The 27,979-nt window shown below is 41.5% G+C and overlaps 1 protein-coding gene across 15 annotated transcripts in view; it reads left to right on the top strand.

Annotated features, from left to right (window-relative positions):
- Window positions 1–24,123, top strand: part of ptprsa (protein tyrosine phosphatase receptor type Sa) — a 278,016-nt gene extending 253,893 nt beyond the window's left edge. For all 15 annotated transcript variants that reach the window (XM_074634605.1, XM_074634606.1, XM_074634614.1 and 12 more), the window contains 8 exons: window positions 2,405–2,559; window positions 3,413–3,698; window positions 9,275–9,453; window positions 10,292–10,418; window positions 10,556–10,681; window positions 15,825–15,979; window positions 18,920–19,055; window positions 19,782–24,123. In XM_074634605.1, coding sequence (XP_074490706.1) covers window positions 2,405–2,559; window positions 3,413–3,698; window positions 9,275–9,453; window positions 10,292–10,418; window positions 10,556–10,681; window positions 15,825–15,979; window positions 18,920–19,055; window positions 19,782–19,850 — 1,233 coding nt within the window. In that variant the 3' untranslated portion in view covers window positions 19,851–24,123. The remainder of the gene's footprint in view (window positions 1–2,404; window positions 2,560–3,412; window positions 3,699–9,274; window positions 9,454–10,291; window positions 10,419–10,555; window positions 10,682–15,824; window positions 15,980–18,919; window positions 19,056–19,781) is intronic.
- Window positions 24,124–27,979: the final 3,856 nt, after the last annotated feature.

Genomic DNA, 27,979 nt, shown 5'->3' with positions numbered 1-27,979 from the left:
TTATATCTCTGAGAAAAAAAAAATGCTGTGTTGAATTTGTGTGAAGTATAAGGTAGCAGAAGCTGGCGGTACACACACACAGTGCATCTACAAAGCAGCCACCGTGCTACCTATCCATATGTATGCGTGTCCTGCAGTGATTCCGAATTGTGTCTCCTGATAAATCCCTTCAAAAAACACATTTAAATAAAACCAGCAGCCAAGCACCAATCACATCCATGCATCACTACAGTAGCAGGGAATGTCCAAAAGAAAATAAAGGAAAATAAGATTTAGGTCAGTTTGCTTTTAATTACCATACTCAGTTATTCATTTATTCAGCAAGGAAAAAATTCCCTCTGTCAGGGAAGCAGAAACACCGCATTGAAATGCAAACAGTACCTCCATTAGAGGATCTTCTGAGAGGAAAGGGAGGAGAGGAGGACAGAAAGATTGCAAGGGAGATTTTTTTCTCTCTCTCTTCTTATCCTTCTCGAAAACCTTCCTGTGGATCCCAGCTTGTATCTTTGATGCGTCGAGCGTCGAGTCTGAAGCGGGAGTTGACAGACGGCTGTGTAATGTGGGTGTTTGCTGCATGTATCTGTAGATGTTCTGAGCGGCAGCAATGTGACAGCAAGAACATATAATACCTGTACTGTTCGGTAGAGAAATGATCGTACTTATTATATTATGATGACTCCATCTGATCAGCTCTGTATGTGGGAAAGTGTTTCCCAAAGGAAAACTATACCCTATTAAAGGAACGGTGTGTAAATATTTTGGGTGATCTAGTCACAGAAATACAACATAATATTCATAACCATGTTTTCATTAGTGTATATATACCTGAAACTGAGAGTCATTGCGTTTTCATTAGCTTAGAATGAGCCGTTCATTTCTACATAGGGAGTGGGTCCCCTTCACGGAGACAGCCATGTTGCTCCACCATGTTGCTACAGTAGTCCAGAACAGACAACCAAACACTGGCTCTAGAGAGAGCCTTTCATGTTTTTACATCACCTAAAGGCCACCGTAGTTCTCCAACATGCTTGTGAAACTGAGGTAACGTAATCCTCAGGGCAAAACCGTGGTACCGCCAGCTGCCGTCTGACTTCCGTTGCTCCTAACGTAGTGTTATTGTGGTAAGGATGGCCTCTGAGCGAGACCAACAGCGTTACCACGGTTTTGCACTCTGCAGCTCACGTTACCGCCAAGCCCCTAGGAAGTGCGCTGGGTTTTGAGGCAAATTTTCACATAGTGGCCAAACGGTGGTACTACAACTTCCATGTCAGTCACGTGATGCAAGTGGGCCCAAAAAGACTGCAACTTACATTGGGAAAGAGACGTCTGTAAATAAGCAGATAATTTTTTTTTAGGTAAATCAACTTGCCAGTACGAACACTTGAATAGCCCTTATTTAAACCATTAGGTCCCCTTAAAGTTGTAAAATGCACTAATAGCCGAATGCAGAGTTATTTTCCAGCGAGGGCTGGGAGGCGGGGTTTAAGGAAACGCTACTATGCCTGCTCTATGGGCCCAATGGATGCGGATGACCGCCGGAAGATCCGGGTACTTTATCACTCAGCAGTCGAGCCAGCAACTCTCATAGGAATGAACGGGAGCCTGCCTCCAACGCTGTATCCAGTTCTCTTTATACGTCTATGGTAACCGCAGTCTTGGAAAGGGAGGAATGTGTGGAGGGGTATTCATTTGGTTGCAATCGGCAAACCACACCACTAGATCCTACACACTGTACCTTTGCAATACTGCACCAAAAATCGTCTTCAAGGTTGCAACACTCGTCCTGTTGAGGCAGTTTTCAGACCTCAGAGAGCTCAGCAGCAGTGGTTCATTCAAAGAGGTTACAATGTGGATTTTAGCACAGTTTTATTTACTGATACAAACATGATATTTAATGAAAATATTGCGACACAACCCTGTTGAGCTTCATAGTAGGCATGAGCATCAGTTACACAAACCAATACAGGGGACGGTAACTTGTGCAAACCAAAAAACATCTCCCTGTATACACTTGATAATTTGTTTTTCCCTGTAGAAGATGTTAAGGCTTAAAGAGGTATTTGTTTTGAGGCATTGTACTGTAAAGGCGTGAAATCGTGGGCTGAGTCAGACTACCCCAGTCGATGGTTTAAGCACGTTCTGTGGGGGCAGACGAAAGGCATCCAGCAGATTAGATGGATTGAAGGCTAGTGGTTAAACCTATAAAGACAATTACAATACTCATCGTACAATAACCCGTAAAATGCCTTGAACCGTGCACCATGTCTATATCGGCCACGTAGCGAAAAACAGCACACACGCTCCATTTTGGTTTATTTTTGCTACGACACAAATACAGTCGGTCGGTCACTCCAAACAAAACTCCACCACCGTATCCAACCCCACCTCTCTCCGTTGTCTCCAGAATGGTTCTAGTGAGAAGCGGGAGGTTCGTCAGTTCCAGTTCACGGCGTGGCCTGACCACGGAGTACCAGAGTACCCGACCCCCTTCCTGGCCTTCCTCCGTAGGGTGAAGACCTGCAACCCGCCTGACGCCGGACCCGTCATCGCCCACTGCAGGTCAGTAGCAACGTGTTTTTAAACTTTATGTTACTGGAATTTCCGTGTCCAAGTGGGTCAGTTTTGCGTGCCCCCTGTGGTTAGCTCGACGCCACTAGAGTAAAAATTAAGCCTACTCACGGAAGAGGGATTTTTTTCATTTTTGTCCGTGCCCATGTGTGTGTGTGTGTGTCCATGAGCAAACAAAATGGCAGAGCTCCTGCTATTATACATTACATAACACACATTATACAAACACATGCTCTCTTTCTTACTAGATCCTCCATCTTTTCTTTTCTCCATTGGTCACATCATCTTTCTTTTTAAGGCGTCCCTTTTTTCCGTCTCTTTTATTCTCTCCACCTCTGTCTCTTTTTTTTCCCTCTCTGTGAAAAGCCTCACAGTAATCCCTTCCCATCTTTCTTGCTTCTCCCTTTTTTTGCTCCTTAGCCCTTCCTCCTTTTACAAGCGATATTTCTCAAATGGCTTATTCAAATTGAAACCTTCCTTTTTGTCGAGATAAGAAGAAAAGTCCAAAGCGCTGCACAATGGAGCTGAAATTTGACAGCTTGCTTCGCTCAGTCTCCATCACTGTCCTCTTGTTGTTCTATCTGTCATTCTTAGTTGTTTCTCTATTCCCTCTCTTGCTTTCACTATATCCTCTCCCACTCAATTATTTAAAATGCAACGCCACAACAAATCTACAAGCATTACTGGATGTATATAATCCTTTAATTCTTTTAATCGTTTTTATATTTCAGGAGTAAGAATAACCGTAAATTACACACACAGCACCCTGAGAGGATAAGAGCGAGGGAGAAATGAATTTCTATTAAATAAACCTTCTTCTCATTCCTCTCCTTCCTTCCTGCAGTGCGGGTGTCGGCCGGACAGGCTGCTTCATCGTCATCGATGCCATGCTCGAACGCATCAAGCACGAGAAGACGGTCGACATTTACGGCCACGTGACGCTGATGCGCTCGCAGCGGAACTACATGGTGCAGACGGAAGACCAGTATAGCTTCATTCACGACGCGCTGCTGGAGGCGGTGGCTTGCGGCAACACTGAGGTGGCGGCCCGGAGCCTCTATTCCTACATCCAGAAGCTGGCCCAGGTGGAGAGCGGCGAGCACGTCACTGGCATGGAGCTAGAGTTCAAGGTACGGGAAACGGAGCGATTTCTTCAATGGCTTAGTGGCTATTTTTAAGTACATTGCTATAACTGAAATGACAGGGTTTTACACAGTTTAAGCTCTATCTCTTTTTTCTTTTCAGTAATAAACCGTGTATGATAAAGTGTTTCAGATTAACTTTAAAGGGCGGATCCATTATTTTTATATTATTTGTTAGGTTGTTATATCATTCTGTAGCTTCACAGTGGTGTTCTTCATGTATTTAAATCCGAACATTCAAATTTTGGTCAAAGTACGTTTGTTTTAGCATCGAAATGCTATTTTCCCAAGCCCTTCTAAAAACGTTTTCCCACATGACCTGACGTAGGTTTCTGCATGATGACGCTGCTACATGTAAAATATATATACATCCTTATAGTCAGTGTATTAACGCTACATACGGTAACTTAGATGGCGGTCAGCACGCTCCCTGTTTGGAGAAGCAGACCGGAGTACCGGCATGGAAGCTAAGCAATGAACTGCTGTGCGGACGCCACGTTAGGTGGGTCCGAAAGATCAGCAACTCCCATGTTCTGCAAAGTAAAATGACTGTTTTGGTGAATGGAGTCTGGTCTGTAGCTTTGAAGACCGCAATTTAACGGCTTCAGTTCCCCTCTCTGATGGGGAACTGAAGCTGTTCTATCGCTCTCTTCAAAGCCACCAGACTACATTCACAAAAGCAGAAATTTTACCACGCAGAACACCGGAGTATACATACAACCCCACTTTAAAAATCTGAACTAGCCTTTTCAGTTATCTCTAAAGTTAGCACAGCTAACTTTGACTCAGCTAGTGCTAGCGTTCACATTATTCATAACCTTATTGATTAGCTCCGATTATTTTACTTTGGTAACCTACATCACTGCTTTTTGTGGGTGTTTCCATTTGAAAAAAACTTAACCGAACACAGATGGACCTGCCTTTAATATTATTGGGGTCTGACATGTAAATTATGGTAATGACCCTATTTGAGTTTTGACAAATACAGGTACCAATTAAAAATTGCAAATGACAGCTCAAAAGCTGTCAGATCGAGCTGACCTGAAGCCATGACAACCCGCAAATCAGAAAAAGCAGACATGTAAGAACAGTGTCTGTATTAACTTTTTACGCTTTGGACTTTTAATCATTACTAAAAAGGCATAAACACTACGATTTTTTAGTTCTGTAGCCTTGTCTTAAGCAACCGTAAGCCTTTTTACATAAGGCTCGCTGCCAGCTTTATCTTCCCAGAAGTTATTTTGGACGCAAATCCAATTTCTTCGCCTTTCATATTTTTTGCTCCTCATCATTATTTTTGCAGAGTGCTTAATTATTGTTTGCAATAATGGCTTTTTGATTAATGTTCACACGTTTCTTTGCATTTTGATAGTCGAACAAAACATATAGCAGTTCTTGAATAGAAACTGTGGAACTAAATGGGGAGACATAAAATGCACGGTTACTTTATAGCTGATTGGGGGAACTGGGAGAATAAGAAGCAGTTTACAGCATATCCTTATATCTCAGACAAACTGAGTTTAGGAGGAGACATAATCGAAACAAAATGTATAACACAGTGAGCTTAAAGAGTCAAGAATATGAGATAAAGACGCTTCTCCTGAAGATGTAATACCTTTCAGCCCTAGGTAAGTAGAATATAGATGAAAGCAGCCTTATTTACATGGCAGCTATTTGTCAGTTTATACTGTACATGCTGCCCAAGTAATCTCAGAAGGCCTAGACAGCAAATCCCTTATTTTCTTGAGCCTCACTTCAATGACTTAATCACTCAGATAGTTGAATTATTAAATTTCCAAAGCTAGAAAATGGAAACATATTGAAGCCCTTCACTGTTTGGCCCCAATGTTCATTTTGGAGGATTTGGAATAATATGCTTAAGCAAAGAAATTGGGTTTAATCTAGCAGGCACAAGACAAAGGATTTTTTGCTGGAAGCAGCGTGGATTTGAGTTTAGGTTTGAGAGAGAAAGAGAGAGTGTCTGCTTCTTTAGAGAAATCCATGACAAAGCAGTAGGTGAGTATAAACAGCCAGCACACGGTGTTTACATAGATCTCCATTAAAGATCTTAACAATCATCAACTTATAAACTCACCTCAGCTTCGGCGCTCCAGTCGGTATCTGCTGACCTTGAATTGCACACACGCTCGCTCTCAAATCATCCATCATCTTCCCATCGCCGTTCACCAACACGGCCCCCCTGCCAAGAAACAATAATAGTGCTGGTGTGTTTCGACCTTTTTTTTTTTTTTTTTTTTAACTCACCGGCGCACAACGGCGATGAAATCTCCATTGCCATCTGTAACAAGGATAATGCTGAGCTGGCGTCAGGAGTCAACCGGGGATTAATAACGTCCACGCCACAGTCAGGATAGAGAAGAGAGGTGTGCGCGAAGAAGGGTGGGGGAGCTAAGTAATTAATACTTGATGATGACAAATGGAGGTGGACGGCGGGGCAAGTGGAGGGAGGAACGTCTGGCTAATGAACAAAGGGACGACTGTATGCTAACTTGGCACTGAGGAAGTGATTCGACAGAATGCTGCACTGTGGGGACGGCTGGGAGAGCGTTGTCATTCTCAGGTGGGAAACGGTGTCGTGCAGAGTTAAGCTGCGACTGACTGGTGGGATTCACAGGAGTTCAGCGGGGAGAGTGAACCAAGATGAGGGGCTTTGTCGTGGAGCTGTTAGACTAGTGCTTTCTGGCATAATATGTGCATGTTTGGGGAAAGATTTATGCACAGATGATGCTTGTGCACATAACCCGCATGCAAGAGAAGTAGTCGGCAACATACAGTACACAAATCCCAACACAAAAAAAAAAAAAAAGAGCTTCTGGGTTCCGTTTGAAATTGACTGGCGAAGGAATGGTTTGGAATTCAGAGTTTTAACTGGGATCCAAATGCAAAAAAGAAGACAAAAATGCTCTTCAGTTTTATATCAAAATGATAGAGGGAGTTAACAAGAACTTCTCAAGGCTTTGAGTGGCGTTGAGGCCGCATCATTAGCATTATTAATAGGGTTGGGAATCACCAGAGGCCCCATGAGATCGTATTATCACGATACGATCTTATTGCGATTTAAAACATTTTGCGATATACTGAGTATTGCGATAAGATACACTATATTTTGCAATTTATTACTTTGTTTCAACTGCAAATTATGCAGTTTGTCAACATCTGTTTTATCTAATAAGATACAGTTTTCACTCCGTTCATCTCAGAGATTTCATTCACATATCTTGAGGTCAGAGGTCAAGGGACCCCTTTGAAAAGGGCCATGGCGGTTTTTCCTTGCCAAAATGTAGTGTAACTTTGGAGCGTTATTTAGCATATTTCCCAACATGCTAACAAGATATTGGTTGATATCAATCAATTCCTTAGATTTTTATAGTTTCATATGATACCAGTATCTTCACTCTAGCTTTAAGCTTGAGCCAGCTGCAACCTCTGAAAGACAGAATAGCAGCCGGGCCCATTTTATATAATAAAAGATCAATACTTGACATCTATGTATCTAGGCTGTATTGATTTTTTTTCCCCACCGCTAATTATTAAACATGTATTGTTTAATTGTTTGTTAGTTTTATAGCTAGGGAAGGTTAGGATTAGGATAAACACTATTTTTTAAGCCGTGTTGTGACATATGTGATTATCCCGGGGAAACATGCTTAACGTACATCAGCTCTCACCTTCCACTTGGAAAGGTATACTGTACTATAAATGGGAAAGGAGCTGGCAAACCGTGATCAGAGATGCCCGACTGTAGGTGCTTCTCTGCCCCGCTGGATGACAGGTTGCCAGGTTTGGCTCCGTTCCCCCTGCACCCTCTGCTGCGTTCGGCGGTGCAGCCGAGGGCCTCTTTAGCGCTGCCAGGCCACCTCGAGCCTTTCCAGGTGCCTTTTGTGAAACACAGATCAAAGGGAGGACGGTAGCGAGGGATGAAGGGAAGAGAGGAGGAGAAGGGCTGGACGGACTCCAAGCTGCCGCTGACACAGAGATACTGGTGCTATAGGGGAATTAGAGGCAAAGAGAGGACAACGCTCTAATGGGAAAAAGGGAGAAACAGTTAGTTAGGCCTCAAGGAGAAAACACTTTCACTTTTGAAAAACATTGAGAGACACGAGGTCCAGAAAATATGGTGCCTTCAAATGAAACTCGTGAGCTCGTGTTTACAACATGGGAAGTCGTGTACACAATATGCTTGGCGTTTAATTGGTTTAGTCGTGAGAACGCTGCTGCTAATCAACGGCAATATTAACGTTACTGTTGGCGTCTAGAAGCCACAGAGGCTAATAATTTTGCAAGCTAGCAAGTGGGTCACATAATGCAGGAAATACAAAGGCATAATGACAAAGATGAGATTGTAAAATTGGAACATTGGAAATATCAACATTTTCCTGAGACCTATTATACAATTACGAAGAATTACAATATACAACTAAAATTACAATATGTTAACTTATTATGTGCCGAAAAATGTACTTCCCTGTACTTCCAATTACGAGGACGTGAACACCACATGAGGAGGGGGGGGCGTTCATATGGACTCTTCTCGTGAACACGGTAAACACGGCCTCATTTGAAGGCACCAATAAATCTGCATTCCCGCCTACTTTTTAGTAGGGTCGGTTGAAACTGTCTCTCTATCCTCCCTCTTGCGGTGCCGCTGGTGTCTTCAGTGCGCCACACTTTTCTCCGTCTGTAAGGGGCCCTAGACAATCTGATTAGGGTGTCTTCCATTTGCAGACAAACACTAACAAGCAAGCACACACACATGAATGCTTTGTTGAGACATTGAAGCCAAGAGGAGGCGATCATAAGACTCGCTGACCCACTGAGGTCCCCATGATGATGATGATGTAGCAGTGCAGCTTTTGGTTTTGATCATTACGCCGTGTGTGTGTGTGTTTATCTTTCTGAACATCCCTTTGTGAGTCTGCGTTTTATGCACACATATCACACTGCCACTATCAAAGACGCTGGTAACCCACTTTTAGTCGAGTTTTCAGTTTCGTGCAGACTTGATCCAGAGGCTTGTTAGTCTGGGTGTGTGGCATATTTTCCCGTTGTTGCATGTGACCCTGCAGGACCCCACAAGTTGCAAAAGGGGATAAAGTTTTTTGAATTGCTTTTCGATAAACACATTCTTGATAAACAATGTCCCTTTGAAGCTGGGTCATCATCGGCAGAGCAGATTAGATTGTGTTTGCTTTATTACTTTCTGTCATTGATATACTCTTCTTTATCTGTCTCACACCTGTCCTCCCCTGCCTCCTCATCTCCCCATCTCTCCTCCTTTTATCGTCCTCTCCTTCCTCTCTCTTCTCTTTTCACGTCTCTTCTTTCCTCTTTGTAACTACCGTGGCTTTTACCAATTCGTTCCCTCTTCCCCTCACTACTGTACTTTCTTTTCATCTTCTTCCTCCTCCATACCTTTCATTCCTCACTTTCTGTGTAACATTTTTTTTTTTCCTTCTGTATTTTTACCTCTCTACTCTATTTCTGTGCATTCCTTCCCTCCATTCCCTCCATCTATCTATCCCTTCATCTTTCACCCCCTCCAGCGTTTGGCCAACTCCAAAGCGCACACGTCGCGCTTCATCAGCGCCAACCTCCCCTGCAACAAGTTCAAGAATCGGCTGGTCAACATCATGCCCTACGAGACCACGCGCGTCTGCCTGCAGCCAATCAGAGGCCTGGAAGGATCCGACTACATCAATTCCAGCTTCATCGATGGATACAGGTAGGGATAGGGGTGAGATGGTGGGAAATACGCCAGCAGGAGCCGTGTGTGAGGTGATGCCAATATTGGGTTTTTTTTTTTTATATTGCCAGGGCACACCTTTAACCCATTTGTGCCCCCTACTGACATTTTCAGTAGTGTTCTCTGGGCCTGCCTACATTTTAAAAACTGGTCAAACTGTTTGGCTGAAAAGTGAGTTTATCTTATTATACTATATCTAGTCTTTGGTCTTTATATTACAGAAAAATAACAGAAGTCCAATGTGCCCAAATACCAGATATAGTATGATTTAAAAAAGAAAATGACTGTATCTTAGAAACTACAAGAAGAACAATCAAGTATTTGGTGTCTATGAACTCATAACAAGTTGAATATCAAAGATATGCGCACATATGCAGTGTAATATTTCATATGGAAAACATTTAATATGCAAAATGTCAGTGTTTTTCCTAATTTTTCATAAATCCTGACTTTGATTGTTCATGTGATCTAAAAATGTTAGAGTTGTACTGTTGGATGCTTGACCAAAGTATGTCCGTACCAAATTTCAAATTTTTTGATCAATTAGAACAAATGTTGTGGCATTTTTTGTTATTATGCTAAATATAGTCTTTGGACACAAATGGGTTAATAATTCAAGACGTACATTTAAAATGTAGAGATACATATGTGAAGAGAAGGTAGATAAGGGGAATGGGGGTATGATTTATATGTGAAAGGAAGATACCTAATTCAAACAGCAAATGTATATGTATTGCTTTTGTTGTCTTCATTATCTCCAAGATGACGTATTACTCGTTTATATCTATCACTTTTAATATGGTTTTACTGTATACAGGCAACAGAAGGCCTACATCGCCACGCAGGGCCCTCTGGCAGAGACTACAGAAGACTTCTGGAGGATGCTCTGGGAGAACAACTCCACTATTGTAGTCATGTTGACCAAACTGAGAGAGATGGGACGGGTAGGACATAAACACACAAGGACACAAACATTTCACTTATGTAATGTATTAACCTGAAAAAGAAAATGAAAAAAAAAAAGCATGAGTGAATCGTCAAAATATAATGAAAAAAATGGTTTGTCTATTTGCTGAAACAGGAAAAGTGTCACCAGTACTGGCCGGCGGAGCGCTCTGCCAGGTACCAGTACTTTGTGGTCGATCCCATGGCGGAGTACAACATGCCCCAGTACATCCTCCGAGAGTTCAAGGTCACAGACGCAAGGGTAAGACATGAGACCTGGGAGTGTTGGATGTGGATTGAGTAGGTTGACAGGTGGGAAATAGCAGTAAATTTAGACCAACGAAACAGTTTTTAACAAACATAGTTATTGCAGCATTTTGATCAGAAAACGTTCGGGAGTTACACATTCAATTTGAAATGAGAACAGTGTGTTGCTGGGTAACCTCTGTTGACACAGATTCAACTTTAAATACCTCTTAATATTTTTGTATTGAATTGTTGTCAGCATACTTAAACATCAGTAGTAAATATGAAGCTTTCAATAATCGCGCAATATCCAGAGACGCCGCTTTCTCAAAAGACCAGAATGCAACGCAGTACCAAATTATGCTGTAATTTCCACAATTGCGCCGGCGACCCACCCTTCACTGGAGTGTGGGAAATGTAGGAGACTAAGCAGGTTAAGGAAAAGTAGGTCACATAAACACAGAAACATCATCCTCAAAAGTTTCTAAAAAGGCTCTGATATTGTAATTTTCCTCTGTAGTTAGATGGGTTTCCACAAAAAACAAGATGTCATGATGACTTATTGTTGAAAGTAACTTCGTTCACATATTAATGAGAGTTCACAAGCTAAGTGACTTTTCTTGCCCTGAACTGTTTATAGCCTACTCCACACACCACTGCAGTTATCTTTTTACCTCAGGATTTCTTTTTTTTTTTGGGTCCAATTAGGTCGAGCAGTTTGAAGCAGCAGCAGCAGAAATAAAACTGCTTCCTCTCTTTGCTAAACATGCTGACATATCCAATGATTTCCCGGGCGGTGTGGCAGCTAGTTAGCAGTCGTCCTGTTGGTATTAAAAAAATGAATACATTATATCACCGCACACACACACACACTTATACACACACACAGACACACTATCCACAGTGTGGAAATCAGACATAAATGCTGTTTAAGCTGGTGTGCCTTCAGCCCCCCACGCACGCACACACACACACTAATACACACGTTTTTTTATACATAACCCTGTGTAGTGTGCAAAATGCCTCTCCTAACAGGCTCAAACACACACACACACAAATGTGTACACAGGCTTATTTTCTGCCACATGCTTATCTACATCTTATCTTTGCTATTCTCAGCACAAATATACACACTCATGCATACATACACACTCACACACCTTTGTATTTTTTATATTTTCAAATTTTTTAACACACAAGAACACATATATTCAACACACACGTTTTTACAGCATGTGTGTTTTATAGAGGACCCATTATGCTTTTATGCTTTTTCCATTTCCTTTAGTGTGTTATACATTTTTTTATGCACGGAAATGGTCTGCAAAGTTACGTAGCCCAAAGTCCACGTCAAAGGGAGTTCCTCTCAGAATCACTGCTCCTGGACTGCCTGAAACGCCTTGCTTGAAGTCCCGCCTTTCTTTCGTAACGTGGTGATGTCACCAAGTAACACATTTTCATAATACCTGCCTAGCGGCTAGTTTGGTACGCCCTCAAACAAAGCTAGTTAGAGCGGAGCTGGAGCGGAGTCCAAAGAGTTTGGTTCAGTTGATCAATCACAACAGAGTGGGCCAGCTGACCAATCAGAGCAGACTTAGGGGGCAGAAGCTCAAACAGGGTGTTTCAGACAGAGGGTGAAAAGAGGTGCTGCAGCACAGCCAGTATGAGAAAAATAAAATGTTTTTTGAACATTAAAGCATGTAAACATGTTCTAGTAGAAACCCAAAATACAAGTGTAAACCTGAAAATGAGCGTAATAGGTCCTAGTCAAAGCTTATCATCAGAGTTAAGGAAACAAAACAGAGAAGATGATAGTAGAGATACGGTTTATGGAGGTGTGAAAGTGAAGGTTAGCACTGTGTTGGAGGTTTTTAACTCTATATTACAGATTGTGTATGTAATCCTACATACCATAGATTACGTAGATGTACATGCATGCATAATGTGTTTGTATATGTATGGCCAAGAGTGTGTGTGTGTGTGTGTGTGTACATCGCACGCCCCTGCACAGTAATAGCATAGACTCCACGCCTCAACACTCGCATCTAGCGAGCCAGTCACGTATTTAATCACACAATTTGACACGCCGCGTGGGCCCTCAGGTTGTGTGTTAAATTTACCTCTCTTTTTTTCTCTCTCCTCTTTCTTCGGCGTGCTCGGTTTATTGCGTTGTTGTCTTTGCCCCTCTTTTCACTTTTAATCCCCCCGCCGAGGCAAAAATGTTTTTGAGATGAAAAACAAAGGCGACGAAAGAAAGGAAACATGCAATGAGTCATAAAACAGGAAGAGACACGAGATGTTGTACAATGAGAGTCGGCACATGGAGCTTAGCTTATTAGAATCCAAATCACTGTGTTTTGTCATGCACAATAAATGTACAAGAATACATCTTGGCGGTATCGGTGCAGAAACATGTCAGCAGCTAACGCGGTGCATACTGCCACATGGGACAACAGGACTTTGCATTCAGAGCACCAACATTCAATAGACAGATTATGTAGATCCTTTGACATGTAGTAGCTGCAGCATTCACTCGCCATCTGCATTTAGCATGCTAGCATTAGAGGGGGGTGATTAGCTCATGGCAAAAATCAGAATGAATGAACATGAATGTAGCGCAGCCACCGCGACAACATCCATGATGAATATAGAGCCTGAGGGAGTTGTTTATATCATATTATCTCAATATGATGTATGTCATTTTTGACACAGAGCAACATGTAGCTTGCTACCGTTTCTGAGTGGTTCACTAAAGGTTAGAGAAATATGTGCATAAATTTGATAACACAAAGTCACTTTGTAAACCTGTTTACATTTCTATCTAATGAAATTCACTGCCATCCCACCTCCTTCTGACACAAAATGATTATTTGTCAATCAGCTGTCAACTCAACAAGGTTACATCAGTGACCCAGTAACATTAAGGCGATGTTAGCAGACTCGCAAGCGCACACCAGATTTGACAATGACCACAGAAAAAAGCCAGGCCAATAAAAGGCAAAAAGTTAGGGCTGTCAATCGAGTAAAATATTTAATCCCGATTAATCGCAAATCAGTCGCATATTTTTTATCTCTTCAAAATGTACCTTAGAGGGAGATTTGTCAAGTATTGAATACTCTTATCAACATGGGAGTGTGCAAATATGCTGTCCAGAAACCCTCACAGGTACTGCATTTAGCATAAAAAATATGCTCAAATCATAACATAGCAAACTCAAGCTCAACAGGCAACAACAGCTGTCAGTGTGTCAGTGTGCTGTCTTGACTATGACTGCATGTGATTATCATAAAGTGGGCATGTCTGTAAAGAGGAGACTCGTGGTTACTATGGCGGGATTGTAACAAGAGGCGATGACTGTGGCGGCTGAAACTTTATTAAAGGACCATAAAAGTAAGGCAGAAGTCTGCTATTGGCGATGTGCAGCTCGGTGCTATGAGTAGCTCTCGGCCGCTTTCATTTTGTCAAATTAGCTCTCAGAGGAAAAACGGTTGGAGACCCCTGATATAAAGTTTTTTGTTAAGTGTTCTCTGCATATGTTATCCTGACATGATACTATTTTTATCCCCTATCATCCATTGTGTAAGTGTTCGCTGGACTGGATGGTACCTTGAAACCAGAGAAAATGAACTGTTAGCTGTTTTCACCCAGCAGCCAGTGTGGTCATGAATCATTCTTTATGATAGAAAAGCATGAAGATTACCTGACAAAACATCTACTTCAGGAGACAAACGTAACTGCTATAATCCTGTAATGTATACAGTTCTTCCTTACAGTAGAAGCAGTGTGGATAGATGCCTGCAGTTAGCCCCTTACACACTGCTTAGCCACAGGCTGTTCTAAGCTTGTAGCGAATCAGATACACATTTATTGTTATCTTTTTACCAATTCACTGTGCATAAATGTAATTTGTTTATCATTATCGAGCTACTCAAACAAGTGCAGAGAATGTGTTTAGTTACTTTCCCAACAAAGTTTTGCCTGTTTCACGCAGTTCACATTCTTACATATTACTTTGGTTCTATAACACAATTTAGACAAAAATCCCTCTAAACCTAGTTTTAGAGTCTATAATTCTGCACCATCTAATAGCCGGATAACATAAAAATGACAAATAGATCCCAAGTAACATGATTTACTTGCCAAATGAGCATTTGCAGTGTGAACAAATGGGAAGAGAATGTGTGAGAATTACTGATCATGTGTAAAAGAGAAGTGAGAAACAACTGGAGAAGTGAACACCTGTTTGTCTTAATTGCTCGGCTCTAGACGGCCCGTCTCAAAATGCAAAAAAATTGCTCTCTCTACTCACTTTCGTGAGACATGTATTCTCTCCGAGACAACTCGAAGACAAGTTTCTTTACAAGGACGCAAGTATTGACCGTGCATTCTCAGACACGATGATCGGCTCTCTGAAAATAAAGCAGATCAATTCACCTGTCCTAGTTTGATGCCACCTGATTGTAAAAATGTATCTTAATGTTTTTGTTTGCATTGGAAGCCAATGCATTTGCTCCACTAACACAAGATTATAAGAATCAATATAAGATTAAATTGTTAAGATTGACGTTTTGTCTAGCGGGCTTGTCAGCGTGTCAGGGTTTTTGTTTTCAATTTTCTCCGTCCAATCCCGCCTCCTGCTCCGCTAGCCCTCTCTGCTTACCTCCATCCATCAGGTCGCTCCATCGATTGCATCGCAGGATTATCCTATTCAACATGGTGTCTGGGAGAAGACGCTTGTCATGGCAGATACACTATTGATCAGCTTTAATTAGGACCTACTCGTGCCCCCCACACACACACACACTCACATAACGGGAGAAAATAGAGACAATGGGGTTGGAGGTAGAGGAGCTATGTGGGAGAGGAGAGGACGCACTGTCTCTCCGTGGTGGTGAGATGTGTGTATCGTACATTTATTTTTCTGGAGAAAAAGTAATTTTAGAAAATAGACCTTTTATCAGTGTTGCATCATCTGTATTATGTTCTTAAAATAATCCAAAGGGCGTGGAGTATAAAAAAACACAAACAAAGATCCTATCTGAACCTTTTTCCATATTTCCTCTTCTTGCTCTTTACTTATGCCTTTTCTCCTCTCATCCCTCCTCTTGCTTCTTCTCCTCCGTCCTCTATTCTCACTTCCTTTTCTCTGTATTTGCAGGATGGTCAGTCTCGAACAGTAAGGCAGTTCCAGTTTACCGATTGGCCGGAGCAAGGCGTGCCCAAATCCGGGGAGGGATTCATTGATTTCATTGGCCAGGTGCATAAAACCAAGGAGCAGTTTGGACAGGATGGACCGATCTCTGTCCACTGCAGGTAACAACGACTCTCATTGTCATGTTGCACCATATTTACAGCACAGCATCAAAGATCCCAATTGCATTATTTTTTTTAAAGGAACAGTGTGTAACATTTCGGGGGATTTATTAGCAGAAATGGAATATAATATTCAGAAATATGTTTTCATTAGTTTATAATCACCTGAAAACTGAGAATCGTAAAGTAGTGTTATTATGATAAGGATGGCTCTCTGAAGGAGGCGAACGGCGTTTCCACGGTTTGGCACTCGGCAGCTCACGTTACCGCAGTCTTGGAAAGGGAGGAGTGAGCGGAGGGGTGCCGCCAAATCCTACACAAAGTACCCCTAATCATATATTAGGTTTTCTTGAATACAGGGGCGTGATGTGCCGTATTTCCAGGCACTGCAACTTGTTCGCCCTCAGACTGCACTCCAAAGCTTTCCTCCTCGAAAGAGACATAAGGCTTTAAGCCTCAAGACGAGATTAAATCAATTCTTAAGGTAGTTATTGTTCTTGCAGCGCGGCACCTCCTGCGGTGCAGCTCTAACAGCATCGCCAGATACGATCCCTCCTCACCTTTTTGCCACCGCAGTACACCACCTCTGCACCTCCACAGGCCCATGTCCTCCATAATTGATAAGGCTGAGATGCGGCTTGGCATTTGCAAAGAGGAGGCACATGAAATGATACAGCCATTCTGTTTGGTTTTTTATGATATAGCTCCGTGATGCATTTTTATCACCGTGGCTGTAGCTTCCAAGGTAACCTTCATCATCAACCGATATTTGGTAGTGGTCAACACCAAGGCTTTAGGTTTTTCTTATTCATCGATAGACCTTGAGTGGGATCCAGCTGAATTAGACGTTTTTTTGCCGAACAATGGACATCTTTGATGTTTTTGCAAGTAAAGAACAAAAGAAATATCTACAAATTCCTTTTAACAAAGACACGTACCTGTGTTTGATCCTTTATACATGGGCTCTCATGATTCAGAAAGAAGCTTTAAGAATACAATCGTTCCTTTGAATGTGATTCTGCTAACAAATGTGTTAACACATAATAATAACACTGCATAATCTCCTTGCTGTCTCATAAAAATGGTTTACTTTTGGGACAGATTCGGTGTCGCTTTTTCTCCCCGTTTCTATCGTAAAGGCGCCATGACATCATCAAACATGGCATCACCTCCCCTGTATTAAAAAGCAATGATGTCACCAGCCATGAAATGGCCCCCCGGGAGTTGTAAGACGTGTCGGGGAAGCTCCCATAAGACTGAGTTATTCCTCCCTTCTATGAGTCAGCTATAAGAGTTATTGGAGGTGGAGCGAGCTGTCTTAAAGCAAAAGGATCGGTTATTGCAGGACTGGAGTATTAAACTGGACCGCAAGAGTTGCATGATGTCATATTCAGCTGCCAAATGCACAGTTGAGGCATCCTTGACACATCTCGGTGAACTCCGTTAGATTCTTTGGAGCACAATAAGAGGATTAACACAAAATGTCTGCAGCCTACAGTGTAGTAAATCATTATAATTCTCTGCTGTTAATCGGGTGCTTAAGTCACCTGCAGTCCTTTTTAAATACTTTTTGGTAATTTTGTACTTTTTAACAAGTATTTTTTTTTTCAAGGCAGATATCTAATTTTGGAAAGAAGTTTCTCTTTGAGTAGTGATGTGGGGGAAAAAATGAATTAAGCTTTAGGTTTCTTTGTCTGTCACTACCATAGCCACCTCCCGCTCCTCCCTATCATCCTCTCCCTCCCTCCCTCCTCCGTCAGGCTTTTCATCTCCGAGTGGAGAGCTTATGCCTTCCTTTTCTCTTACTCTTTCGTCTTCTGTCACCGGCCTTCCCCGTCTGTCATCCCTCTGTCTATTTCTTAATCCTCTCTCTCTCTCACTCTTATTTTTCCTCTCCATCCATCCGTCCATTCTCCCGGCCCTCCTTTCTTCCTTCCATTCCCACCCTCTTTTCTTCTTCCTCCTCCTCAGCCACTATCTAATAGACCCACATGCTTTTTGTCATTAATTGCCTGATTACTTCCTGTGAATGGGGACACCAAATCCTCTCAGTCTGCAGCGGCTCGGCGAGCCTTCAGATTTGGAGAGTTGATCTTCCTGGAGAGAGAGAAAGAGAGAGAGAGAGAGAGAGAGAGGGAGAGAGAGAGGAGCTCCGAGTGAGTTTAAGAGTCCATGTGACAAGCTGTGACTGACTCCCAGGAAGAGGCTTTGGGTGGGCTGAGAGATACTGCGGCGTGTGGGTTGGTAGTGGGTGTTCAGGGCGGTCATACGTTCTGCATGATTAGGCTCAATAACTACTGTGTTCGATATCATTGAATTTACTTTTAAATAATACCAGTTATTATTTGTCCTACGTCTATCTTACAGACACACACTTGTAGGCGCACACACACAAACCAGAAGTGCCTGCTAGCAGCAGCCGCAGCTTTCATTCTCCACTCAACAAAATAGCATCGGCGGCTGGAAGAAGCCAAAATAAATCTGTTGTCATATCAATTATTGTTCCATTGGTGAAGTGGAAGTCATTTCACAGCAAAGCAGCTTAGAGAGGCAGCTCTCAAGTATTTCAGGATGGGAGTTAAGACTCAGTATTTCTGGAGAGCAGCAGCAGGCACATGGGAGGGGCTTAATGAGACAAAATGTTTGCTCAGTTGTTTGTGTGCCTGATTTGGAGTGCGTCTGCGTGTCCTTGAGGAGTCGTTTTGTGTTCGACGAGAAGTCAAAATGGATTCACACATGCAGATTGCGTCCTTGCCGATGCCACTGTTGCGTTGCTCTGCTGCGGGATTTCTGACTGTCAAAGTTTTCGAACAGTTAACTCTTCAAGGCAGTCAGAACTGAAATCCTGTTGTAGATCTAGCATCATTTTAGAGGATTGAAATGATTTAAACATGACTGTTGTTTTGCAGGTCTTAATTTTTTTCAATTATGTGTTTCTAGTGCTGGCGTTGGCCGGACCGGAGTCTTCATCACCCTCAGCATCGTCCTGGAGCGAATGCGCTATGAAGGCGTGGTTGATATCTTCCAGACAGTGAAGATGCTCCGGACACAGAGGCCAGCCATGGTCCAGACTGAGGTCAGAGGTCACACACAAAGACATAGACTGTGTCCCAAATCAATGAGTTTGCCATTTTGTAGTGCTGTCGGAATAGTGAGAATTATTATACCCTATATAGTGGACTCAAATTATTGTATATTTGTAATAAACAACCTGTCATATAATACAAATGAACAGTTCACCAGTTACCAACAGTCTTACCAACAGGAAGAGAATAATAATTAAATAAATAAATAATAATATTTGTAACTTTTAATTTAGGAAAATACACTTTTTGCCTCCACATTGATAACAGCAGTGCTCGGCTTTACTCCTTCCTTTTTTACCTTTCACAATAAAATCCCCAGACATATACGCTGCATCACATCTTACCAGGAATAACTTAAATTCACTCAGAGCATTTTGTGCATTAGTGAGTAGGGAGGAGTGAATGATTTAGGACACAGCCATACAGTGCTTCTAGTTTTGGGGGACACGTAATTGTACTATGGTTTAATGGAGGCGAAGTGCCATAAATATGTTAAAAGACCTGCAGCAAGTTAGTTAAACAATTCAGTAAAATTCTATTTAGAAATCACCTTTATATCTTAATCTCTGTGAGTACATTGTCTGCCTCAACAAGTACTGTAATTTGTTCTAAATTGAAGTTGTCAGAAATTGCTAATCTCTCATTATCATAGCAAACTCTTTACACTACTGCTGAGATTTCTTTCTGATGCATGTGTATGTGTTTCTTCCCTACAGGACGAGTACCAATTCTGCTATCACGCAGCTCTGGAGTACTTAGGAAGCTTTGATCACTATGCAACGTAAAAAGCCATCTCTTCCCCCCAGAATCCAGTCGCCCCCCTCAACAGTCTCCTGAGCCATAGAAACTTTGAAATTTGAAAGCAGACGACGATAACACCACCATCTCTAATTCAGACACGCCAAACAGGATCTTATTGTAGATTTTTTTTTTTAGAAGACGGCGCCCAACCAACCAGTTGAGAATAATTCCAATTCGACTAAGAGACCCTTCGTGAGGAAGCGAGGGGAAAATTGCCCATCATCAAGTAAAGAAAACCCCTCATCAGGAGAGGAACCAGACGCTGTGGCTCAAGCTGTGGGGCGGGAATCGATCAAAGTGTCAGACTGCTTACCTTACCTCAAGTGTTTCAATGTGGAGGACATTGTAAACATTCGTGGACATTTCTCTTCTCAAAAATATCTTTGCGATACAACGGTAACAAGCAACAGTTCATGAAGGAGAAGGCAAAAATCGATGAAAGGCAGATGGATGTAGCCAAGACGGGGTGACTTTCTTGTTTTTTTGATATTCCTGGGTGTAAAAGGGGGTTCAAGTATTTCTATCGACACATTTTGTGAGTGATATCCAGACCAAATTGTGGTGTGAACACAAATGGTTTTCCCCCAAACTCTGGTAAGACATAAAAAAATCTAATTAGTGGCAACGTAACTAGCACGAGAACACTACCATCTAGCATCAAATAAGTTTTCTATCCCACTAATGATATGCATAATTTGTGTGGAAACTATTAAAGTACACATCACATAACTGCCTGTTCTCAAGCGCTTACGAGCTTAGAGAAGGCACCGTCAGTGGTCGCGGGGAAGAAAAGCAGCAACACATATCTTAAGATCAGTCATGAATTGTGTGAAATCAGTATCCCAAGCCAGGTAACCACGGTGATGTTGAAAAGTACCATAGTGTATTTAAGATGAGCCCCAGGAGGCTCAGTCACCAGAGAAATCAGGGGGGGAAAACCTCGGCTGTTGCTAGAAGCTGCGGCCAGTTTGTCTCACGGATGGTCACGGGGACAAATGGCCACCGCGTCCCATGATTTTTTACAATCACTCCTCTCCTCGGAACCATCGCATCATGAGGCTTCGGTGTTAAACATCCACCATTTTTTTGAACAAGAGATAAATCTGGTGGGCAAAAAGCTTTGGAACAAAACGGAACAACCAAACAAGGATCGCCGCAGAGTCTGGGCTTTCTTTGTGTACAGTGACCAACGCTCATCATCATTGTTTGGAACTTTTTTTTGTCTTATGAGGAATTATCTTTTTTAGTTTTCTGTCAAAACCAAACATGCTGCTTATCTCGTGTATGCTGTAAGTGTGACTCTTGAGGGAGAGGAAACTGACGAACAAAAGATGCCAGCTCTGCTAACTGCTCGCGCCGATCGAGGCGGGCGTGACTGAAAAGCGCATCCACACGACAACATCGTCCACCGGTCTTTTCCACCTCTCCTTTTTTCTTTCTCCCCCCCAGCCTCCTTCCTCTATAATCATCTATTTCATTGTACAAGACACTCAAGAGTGGCAGAGGCCTGTTGCAATTACAAAGCTGTGCGTTCATGTGGTTGAAAAATTGGCCTTTTAGTTCCACTGTGTGTGTGTTTGGTAACAGGTGGATAAACAAAGTAGTTGCTTTGGTTTTTCTCCTTCCTCTGTTTTATAGATGATGTCTCTGTGGGTGACACAGACAGACCAGGCAGCCACGTTGGATCTCGATGCCATGATGTGATAATGAAATTCTTCGGTACTTGCACATCCCTAAGGAAAAAAAAGAAACTTGAAACAAATATCCCCCCAAAACAACTGCAGGTTGGATTTGACGCACTAATGTATATGTGTCTGATATATAAAACAAAACAAATCTTCATTTTGAGATCAGTGCTTTGGTACAGACGAGTGTACGGGTTCTGCGGAGGTTTCCGACGGGTGTGCACAAAAACCAGAGCGATGGACAGAACTGTGTGTAATCTTTTCTTATTTCCAAAAAAGCCTTATTGTTATTGTAACATTATGAAAAACATTACTGTTGTATTATGACGACTTATTTTACATTACATAGTTGACTTTTTATTTTGTTTTCGGTTTAGTTTTTTAACAGAGATGTTGTATCACATTTTTTTAAAAATTAGCAGGAAAAGAGAAATGCTTATTTGTTCATATTACGTTAAAAGACATTCTATTTTTTCACTGTAGAAATGTTAAGTATAACATGTCTGTGTGAACATGTGCATTATGTATGTATATATATATATATAGTGCACATTCACACACGCATATATATTTAAATGCAGAATATAAAGATATATCCAAACACTTAGTATTAATTACATTTTTCTCCTCATCATCTTTTTTTTATACCACCCAGTGCTCATGTTTGAAATTATGACTTTTTCTTAATTTTCTTTTTGTTAGTGTGTTTGTTTTTTGTAATCTTAGAGAACTTTCTTGAGGAAAAAGCGTGCTTTGCCTCCACTCACCAATGTTTCTACCTTTGGGTAGATCCTGTGCCGATGAGGAGATGCCATTTTTTAAACCTTGTTGAGATTCTTTATTATCATTAACTTGTAGGCATTAGTATTATTTTGATTTTTTTTTTTTAGCAACTGTTGATTGATGAACTGGTCTACAAAATATCTAATCAAAAATTCCATAATTGACCTTTCTTTATTAGCTATATCAGCCCAACTTGATGTACTGTACCTTGTATGATCATGTACAGACTATCACAGTTTTTAAGAAAATCCTATTCTCTTATAAGTTCTTTCTCTTTTTTTTACTTTTATTATTTTCTGACATAATGTGGTCATTCATTTTGTTAGATATCCACTATGATCTAGAATATACCTGTAAATAAACAAATATATAGATTATATGTATTTGTATCATTTGACCCTCAGAATCTCATACTTTGAGCGGGAACAGAATCACAAAGATGGAGGTTCTGCTCGTGTACGACTTCCTGGTGTTTGTAAAGCCTGTTTTCTCTCCTTCTGAAATGTTCTTTCTCCAGCCCTGCTCCCTGGTCTTTAATTACCACTCGCTTTTTTTTTCTGCCTTTAATTTCCCCTGCTAGCAGTTAAACTGGGAAACAAGCCAGCTCCTGTTCTCACACCTATAGCCTCAATGAGGGCATGCAATCAGCATCGGAGATCTGCTGGTGTAATTTAGCTGAGGATGGGAAGTTAGTCCACTCGCTAACCATTTGAATTGCTAATCAACCATCAATTCAAGGTCCTGTTACGTTCTCATTCTCAATGTGGACTTTTTTCTACCCTGGCATTAGCAAGGGTCTACTAGATAAGATGGACTTTTCTCTTTCACAGCGTGGAACTACAGCAACTATGGGTTTAAATGCTGATTCTCGTTAAATAATTACACCTCCAACGTCTCAAATTCCAACAAAAAGGGGATTACGAAGGTGTAGATTCTCAATTTATCCACTAATGTGAGAAACAATAGCACCCAAAGGTGTTTTTTCATTCCTTAAAAGTTCCCCAGAATGTCCCTCAGCTGCCCAACTGCCTAACATGCCAAGGTGTTATATCCAAAAATATCTCATTGATTATCATCTGATCAAATGCAGCTTTGCTAAAGGCCATATGTAGTTCAGTTGCAACATGCCATGTTGATTTATTTTCTCCCTGGAGCGTTTTAAAGCGTTGTATAGAACCATACCATGTTTTTTTTTTTTTGTTCAGCCATGTTTCGTTGTGGGATGCAGAAAGAAATCAGGACTCAATGAAACAGAGCAGTGCGATGCAACACAAGGGAAGACCAAGACAACCAAAAACTTGCTGCAAATTCACATTTCCAGCACGTCATTTCTGAACAGTGGGAACCTTGAGATGTTTCACGATGAACTTAAAATCCTGAACTGAAGTCTTTTTGGAACTAAAAAAAGACCTTGCCCAAATGCCAAAAGTGAAACCGTGGAAGTCTTTGGAAAGCTTGTGCAATGTGTTACTCTTTTGACTTCATGTAAAGATGCTAGACTCTTGAAAACAGACGCCAAATTTACTGGAATATGTCACAGAATATTTGGGGGATGGGAGGGGGCGGGACTAACAAAAAAACAACACTAACAAAAAATGGAGAAGAACAGAACATATACAGTACATACCGACAAAATGAAAAAAACTCAGCAAAATAGTTTTTCCTTTGTATGAGGGCCAAGTGCTATCACTTTCAAACTGTTACTTCTAACTGAAACAATAATTGGTTTAAAGCCACTGTGTATGTAGATATGTTGACTTTGTATTAAAGAAATGTTGTCTGAAAACCAGTTTGCCTGTGATTTGTGGCTGATAACACTTGTTATATGATGGTGTGATTCTTCTAGATATCTCTCCTCAGGGCGTATGAATGACGCGATAACGCGCTAGGCAAAAGCGTGCGATAAGAGCACTGTTCTTGCTTTTGGCGTGTCATTTGTACGCCATACTGACTTCAATGTAAAAGCAGGGGGATGGTTCCAACAAACACAGAACTTTCAACCAGGAGACCGGTGTTCGAGAACGGTGTTTTGTTTGATATTTGTGACGTGTTTTTTAGTGACGTTTGTGACGTGGTTTTCTGTATTTATGTCACCCCTGCTGGTATTGCACCTTCATACATGTGTTATATTCATGCCTTGGCGAGGCAAAACGCGACGCTGACACGCTATCCTCTGGTGGACAGGCGGGTCTATTACATGCTTTGGCGTGATACCGGGTTGCAGATTGTCTGCCTACTGTACCAGCCCGTTGTCATTCCTAGGGCGTCAAATATCGAGGCTTTGTCACGGCCATTGGCGTTCGGTACTGCCACACAAGGCACCCTTTAGCGCCTTTAACTACTTAGGCACAGTTTGAACTTTGAGGTCGGCGGTTCACAAAAAAAATGTTGAGGGAATGTATTGTGCACACCTCAGAGAGGTCTAATGTATTTGGATGTGTGTAGCCTACATATTGCACCCTCCAAACAGAATGCGACGCAAACAAGCGTCAGCAACAAAATCAGTTTGATTGCATCGTTTTCTATTGGAATGTCCTGGAGGGAGATCGCCTAAAAGTTTACTTAGGCTACTGTTGGCTGTATTGTATGGCATTTTCAGTAAATATCACAGTATAAAACCTGTGGTTACTGTTAAAAAAACACACACACAAAAATAGCAAGTACTCACCCATCTTTTAAGTGGTTCCATTACGGTTACGTTACAAACACAAGCCTTTCATCCAGGAGACCGCTGTCCGTGTCCCGTGCGTCACATTACAATCAGTCGTTTGTTCGTGTGCCGTGTTCACAACGTGTTCAGTGTCACTTCGTTTTTATTTCACTGTACAAGCGTTGTAGTTTTAAGCCCAACCATGTAGTTCTGTCTTAAACCTAACTATAGTGGTTTTGTTGGCAAATCCTAAAGTGACGCCAAGGGTAACTGGCTTTGATGCCAAAAATATTGTGATGCCAAGGGGCGTGACAAAGTGGCGGTATGTGACAAGTTTGGATGAGAATGGGTTGACTGTATCCAGATCTGTGTGTAATATGCAAATAGCTGATATGAATTATTGAACTACAATACTGATTGCACCACCACTTTATACATCATTCATTACACTGGAACCTGCGTTAAAAAGCTGTGCTACAAGAGCTCGCGGGACGAAGTGATGAAGCACACAGATGGTGCACCTCTTTTGTTGATAGATGGCTTGATTAGCTTCCTCCTCTGTTTGTCCACCAGCCTCTTCACAAACATATCCCGACGGGTCCTTAAGCCCCTCTTCAAGCTTGATAAATGTCACCCAGACAGGCTGATATGGCTGCAGAGGTAAACCTTCACCTGGTGGTATTTGCTCTCTCGTCTATCTTCAGATATTTGATAAACTCAAAGGAAAATGTCTGCAAATTACAGTTAGTATATATACGGGGTACAAAATACTTACTGGGTATGTACTTATACCAAGACAAACATTTAAGTACAGGGGGAAAGGAAATATGTTAGGGAGTAAGGGGATAACAACTTTCAACATTCTCTTATGTATCTTACCTTTTGTTAAAAAGCATGCATGCATTGGGTACTTTGTACTCACAGTAACAATTAAGACAGCATTTAAAATGTGTGAGAAAACTTAATTATTACAGTGTAAGTCCATGGCAAATACACTGTAATCACAGGGTGTACAGGCTGTAAAACGAAACGGTCTCTTGTTTAGCACTTGTTCAAGGTAATTGCAGGCTTTCATTAAAAAAAATACTTAAAGTGTAACTTACCCCCTAAGAATAAATTTGTTTGCGCTTATTTCCTGTACTTCTTCCCTTGTACCTGCCAGTAACTACCCAGTAATTATTTCATTGGTACCCCGCATGTACACAATATTAACACCCTAATTTGAGGGTTGTAATCTAAAGTGTTTCCCTAGCTTCAAGAATCTAGTGGTGGTCTGGTGAAACATCCCAATATTTCAAGTCCTCTCTCCTAAGACTTCCCTCTTCATGGCCATTTAATTCACACGTGTCTCAGCTGCAGCCGATGTGCCAACGAGCTCCTCGTCACCTGAAACACCAATCTGTGAAAACACTCTGCTAAGCCGCGAGAGGACTGTCATTTATTAAAGGCTAATATACGCAGAATGACACCCTTGTTTCAAGGATGATGTTACTAATTGTCTGCTCGGAAAGCTGTGTTTCAGTCCATTCTTTTCCTAATAGTGGCGAGCCAGCGGACCGAGTGTGTGAGGGCAGGCGAAGAAGTGAATTAGGGCGGTGATTATGCAGTGATTCAGACAGCAGCTCATTAGGACCCAGCTAAGCAAGCAATCAACGAATCAATGTGACAGTGGACCCAAAAGCCACAGAAATTTGTAATAAATGGCAAAGCGATAAATTGGATTATCCACAGCCCCGTGGCCAAGCTCTTTCTGTAGCAAATGACAAATCAATCCAATCACGCCACGAACAAAAAGCCAAAAGAACCAGAAAAAGAGGCCTCGAGTGGCACCGGCGGCCGCGGAGGTTATCTGTCTGAGATGTGCCTTGTTAAGGTTGTGGCTTTTCCAGAGGTCATTTCTGTATGATATTCAGGGCTCTAAAATATTCATGCCAGACCATTAGGTGTTTATGGCCGCCTTTTATAATAAGAGATTTACCGTCGTTTGAACTCCAGCCAGAATAGTAAAGGTGTCAGAGGGGTGCCATGCCACATGCCTACTGATTCACAGAGGAGAGAGCAGCTCCGCATTGAGATCTTGATGATGTAAATGAGCAGCAAAGGAGCGATGATAAATAAATGAAATGCAGAGACAGCAGGATCTCTTCTCACCTCGGGGTATTCCAAGTACAGGTGATGGATCCACTCCATCTCCATAGATAGATAGATAGATAGATAGATAGATAGATAGATAGATTCAAAATGTAACGTGAGTACAGCTGGTAAAAATAAATCCTGCATCCCCTCCTGAAGAAAACTCTGTTGACCTGTTTTCTCACAAGGCGTTGCTGCCATCTGCAGGATGTTACTTACTTACTTACTTATACACTATTTCATCATTGTAATAAACACTGAAGACCAATTTCCGTTCAATTAAATCGGAGATTAACGTAGATGATTGTGTTGATATGTGTTGTGTTCTCCAGAGGTTCTAGCTTTCTCTATGCTAATTAGATCAGTGTGAGATATGCTCAGTAATGCTGTCTATCAGTGACTTACACATTTAGTTTGGATCAGTGGTGGAATGTAACTAAATAGATTTACTCAAGTACTGTACTTGTACTACACTTGTACTTGACTTGAGCATTTCCATTTTCTGCTACTTTATACATCTACTCCACTACATCTCAGAGGTAAATATTTTACTTTTTACTCCACTACATTTATTTAAAATGTATAGTTACTAGTTACTTTTTATAGAAAAAAAAATGTATATATGCTTATTTGATATGATCCAGGACTAGTAGGAACTCAGGCAGACAAACCGTATCTTCCTTTAAAACTCACTTTTATCTTATGTCTGATACATTGCTATATTGCTGTAACTCTAAATGGTTTTATATTATTTATATCTTAAGTTCTGGATCCTAATTTAACGTAAAAAATGTTTGAAATCTGCTATATAAATAAAGTTATTATTACTAATGTACACCGTAGTATACAAAGTATCTTGGCT

Source organism: Sebastes fasciatus, chromosome 5 (assembly GCF_043250625.1).
Source record: "Sebastes fasciatus isolate fSebFas1 chromosome 5, fSebFas1.pri, whole genome shotgun sequence".
NCBI classification, from domain to species: domain Eukaryota; kingdom Metazoa; phylum Chordata; class Actinopteri; order Perciformes; family Sebastidae; genus Sebastes; species Sebastes fasciatus.
Note: the sequence above shows the minus strand (reverse complement) of the source record. Positions and strands in the feature narration are given on the sequence as shown.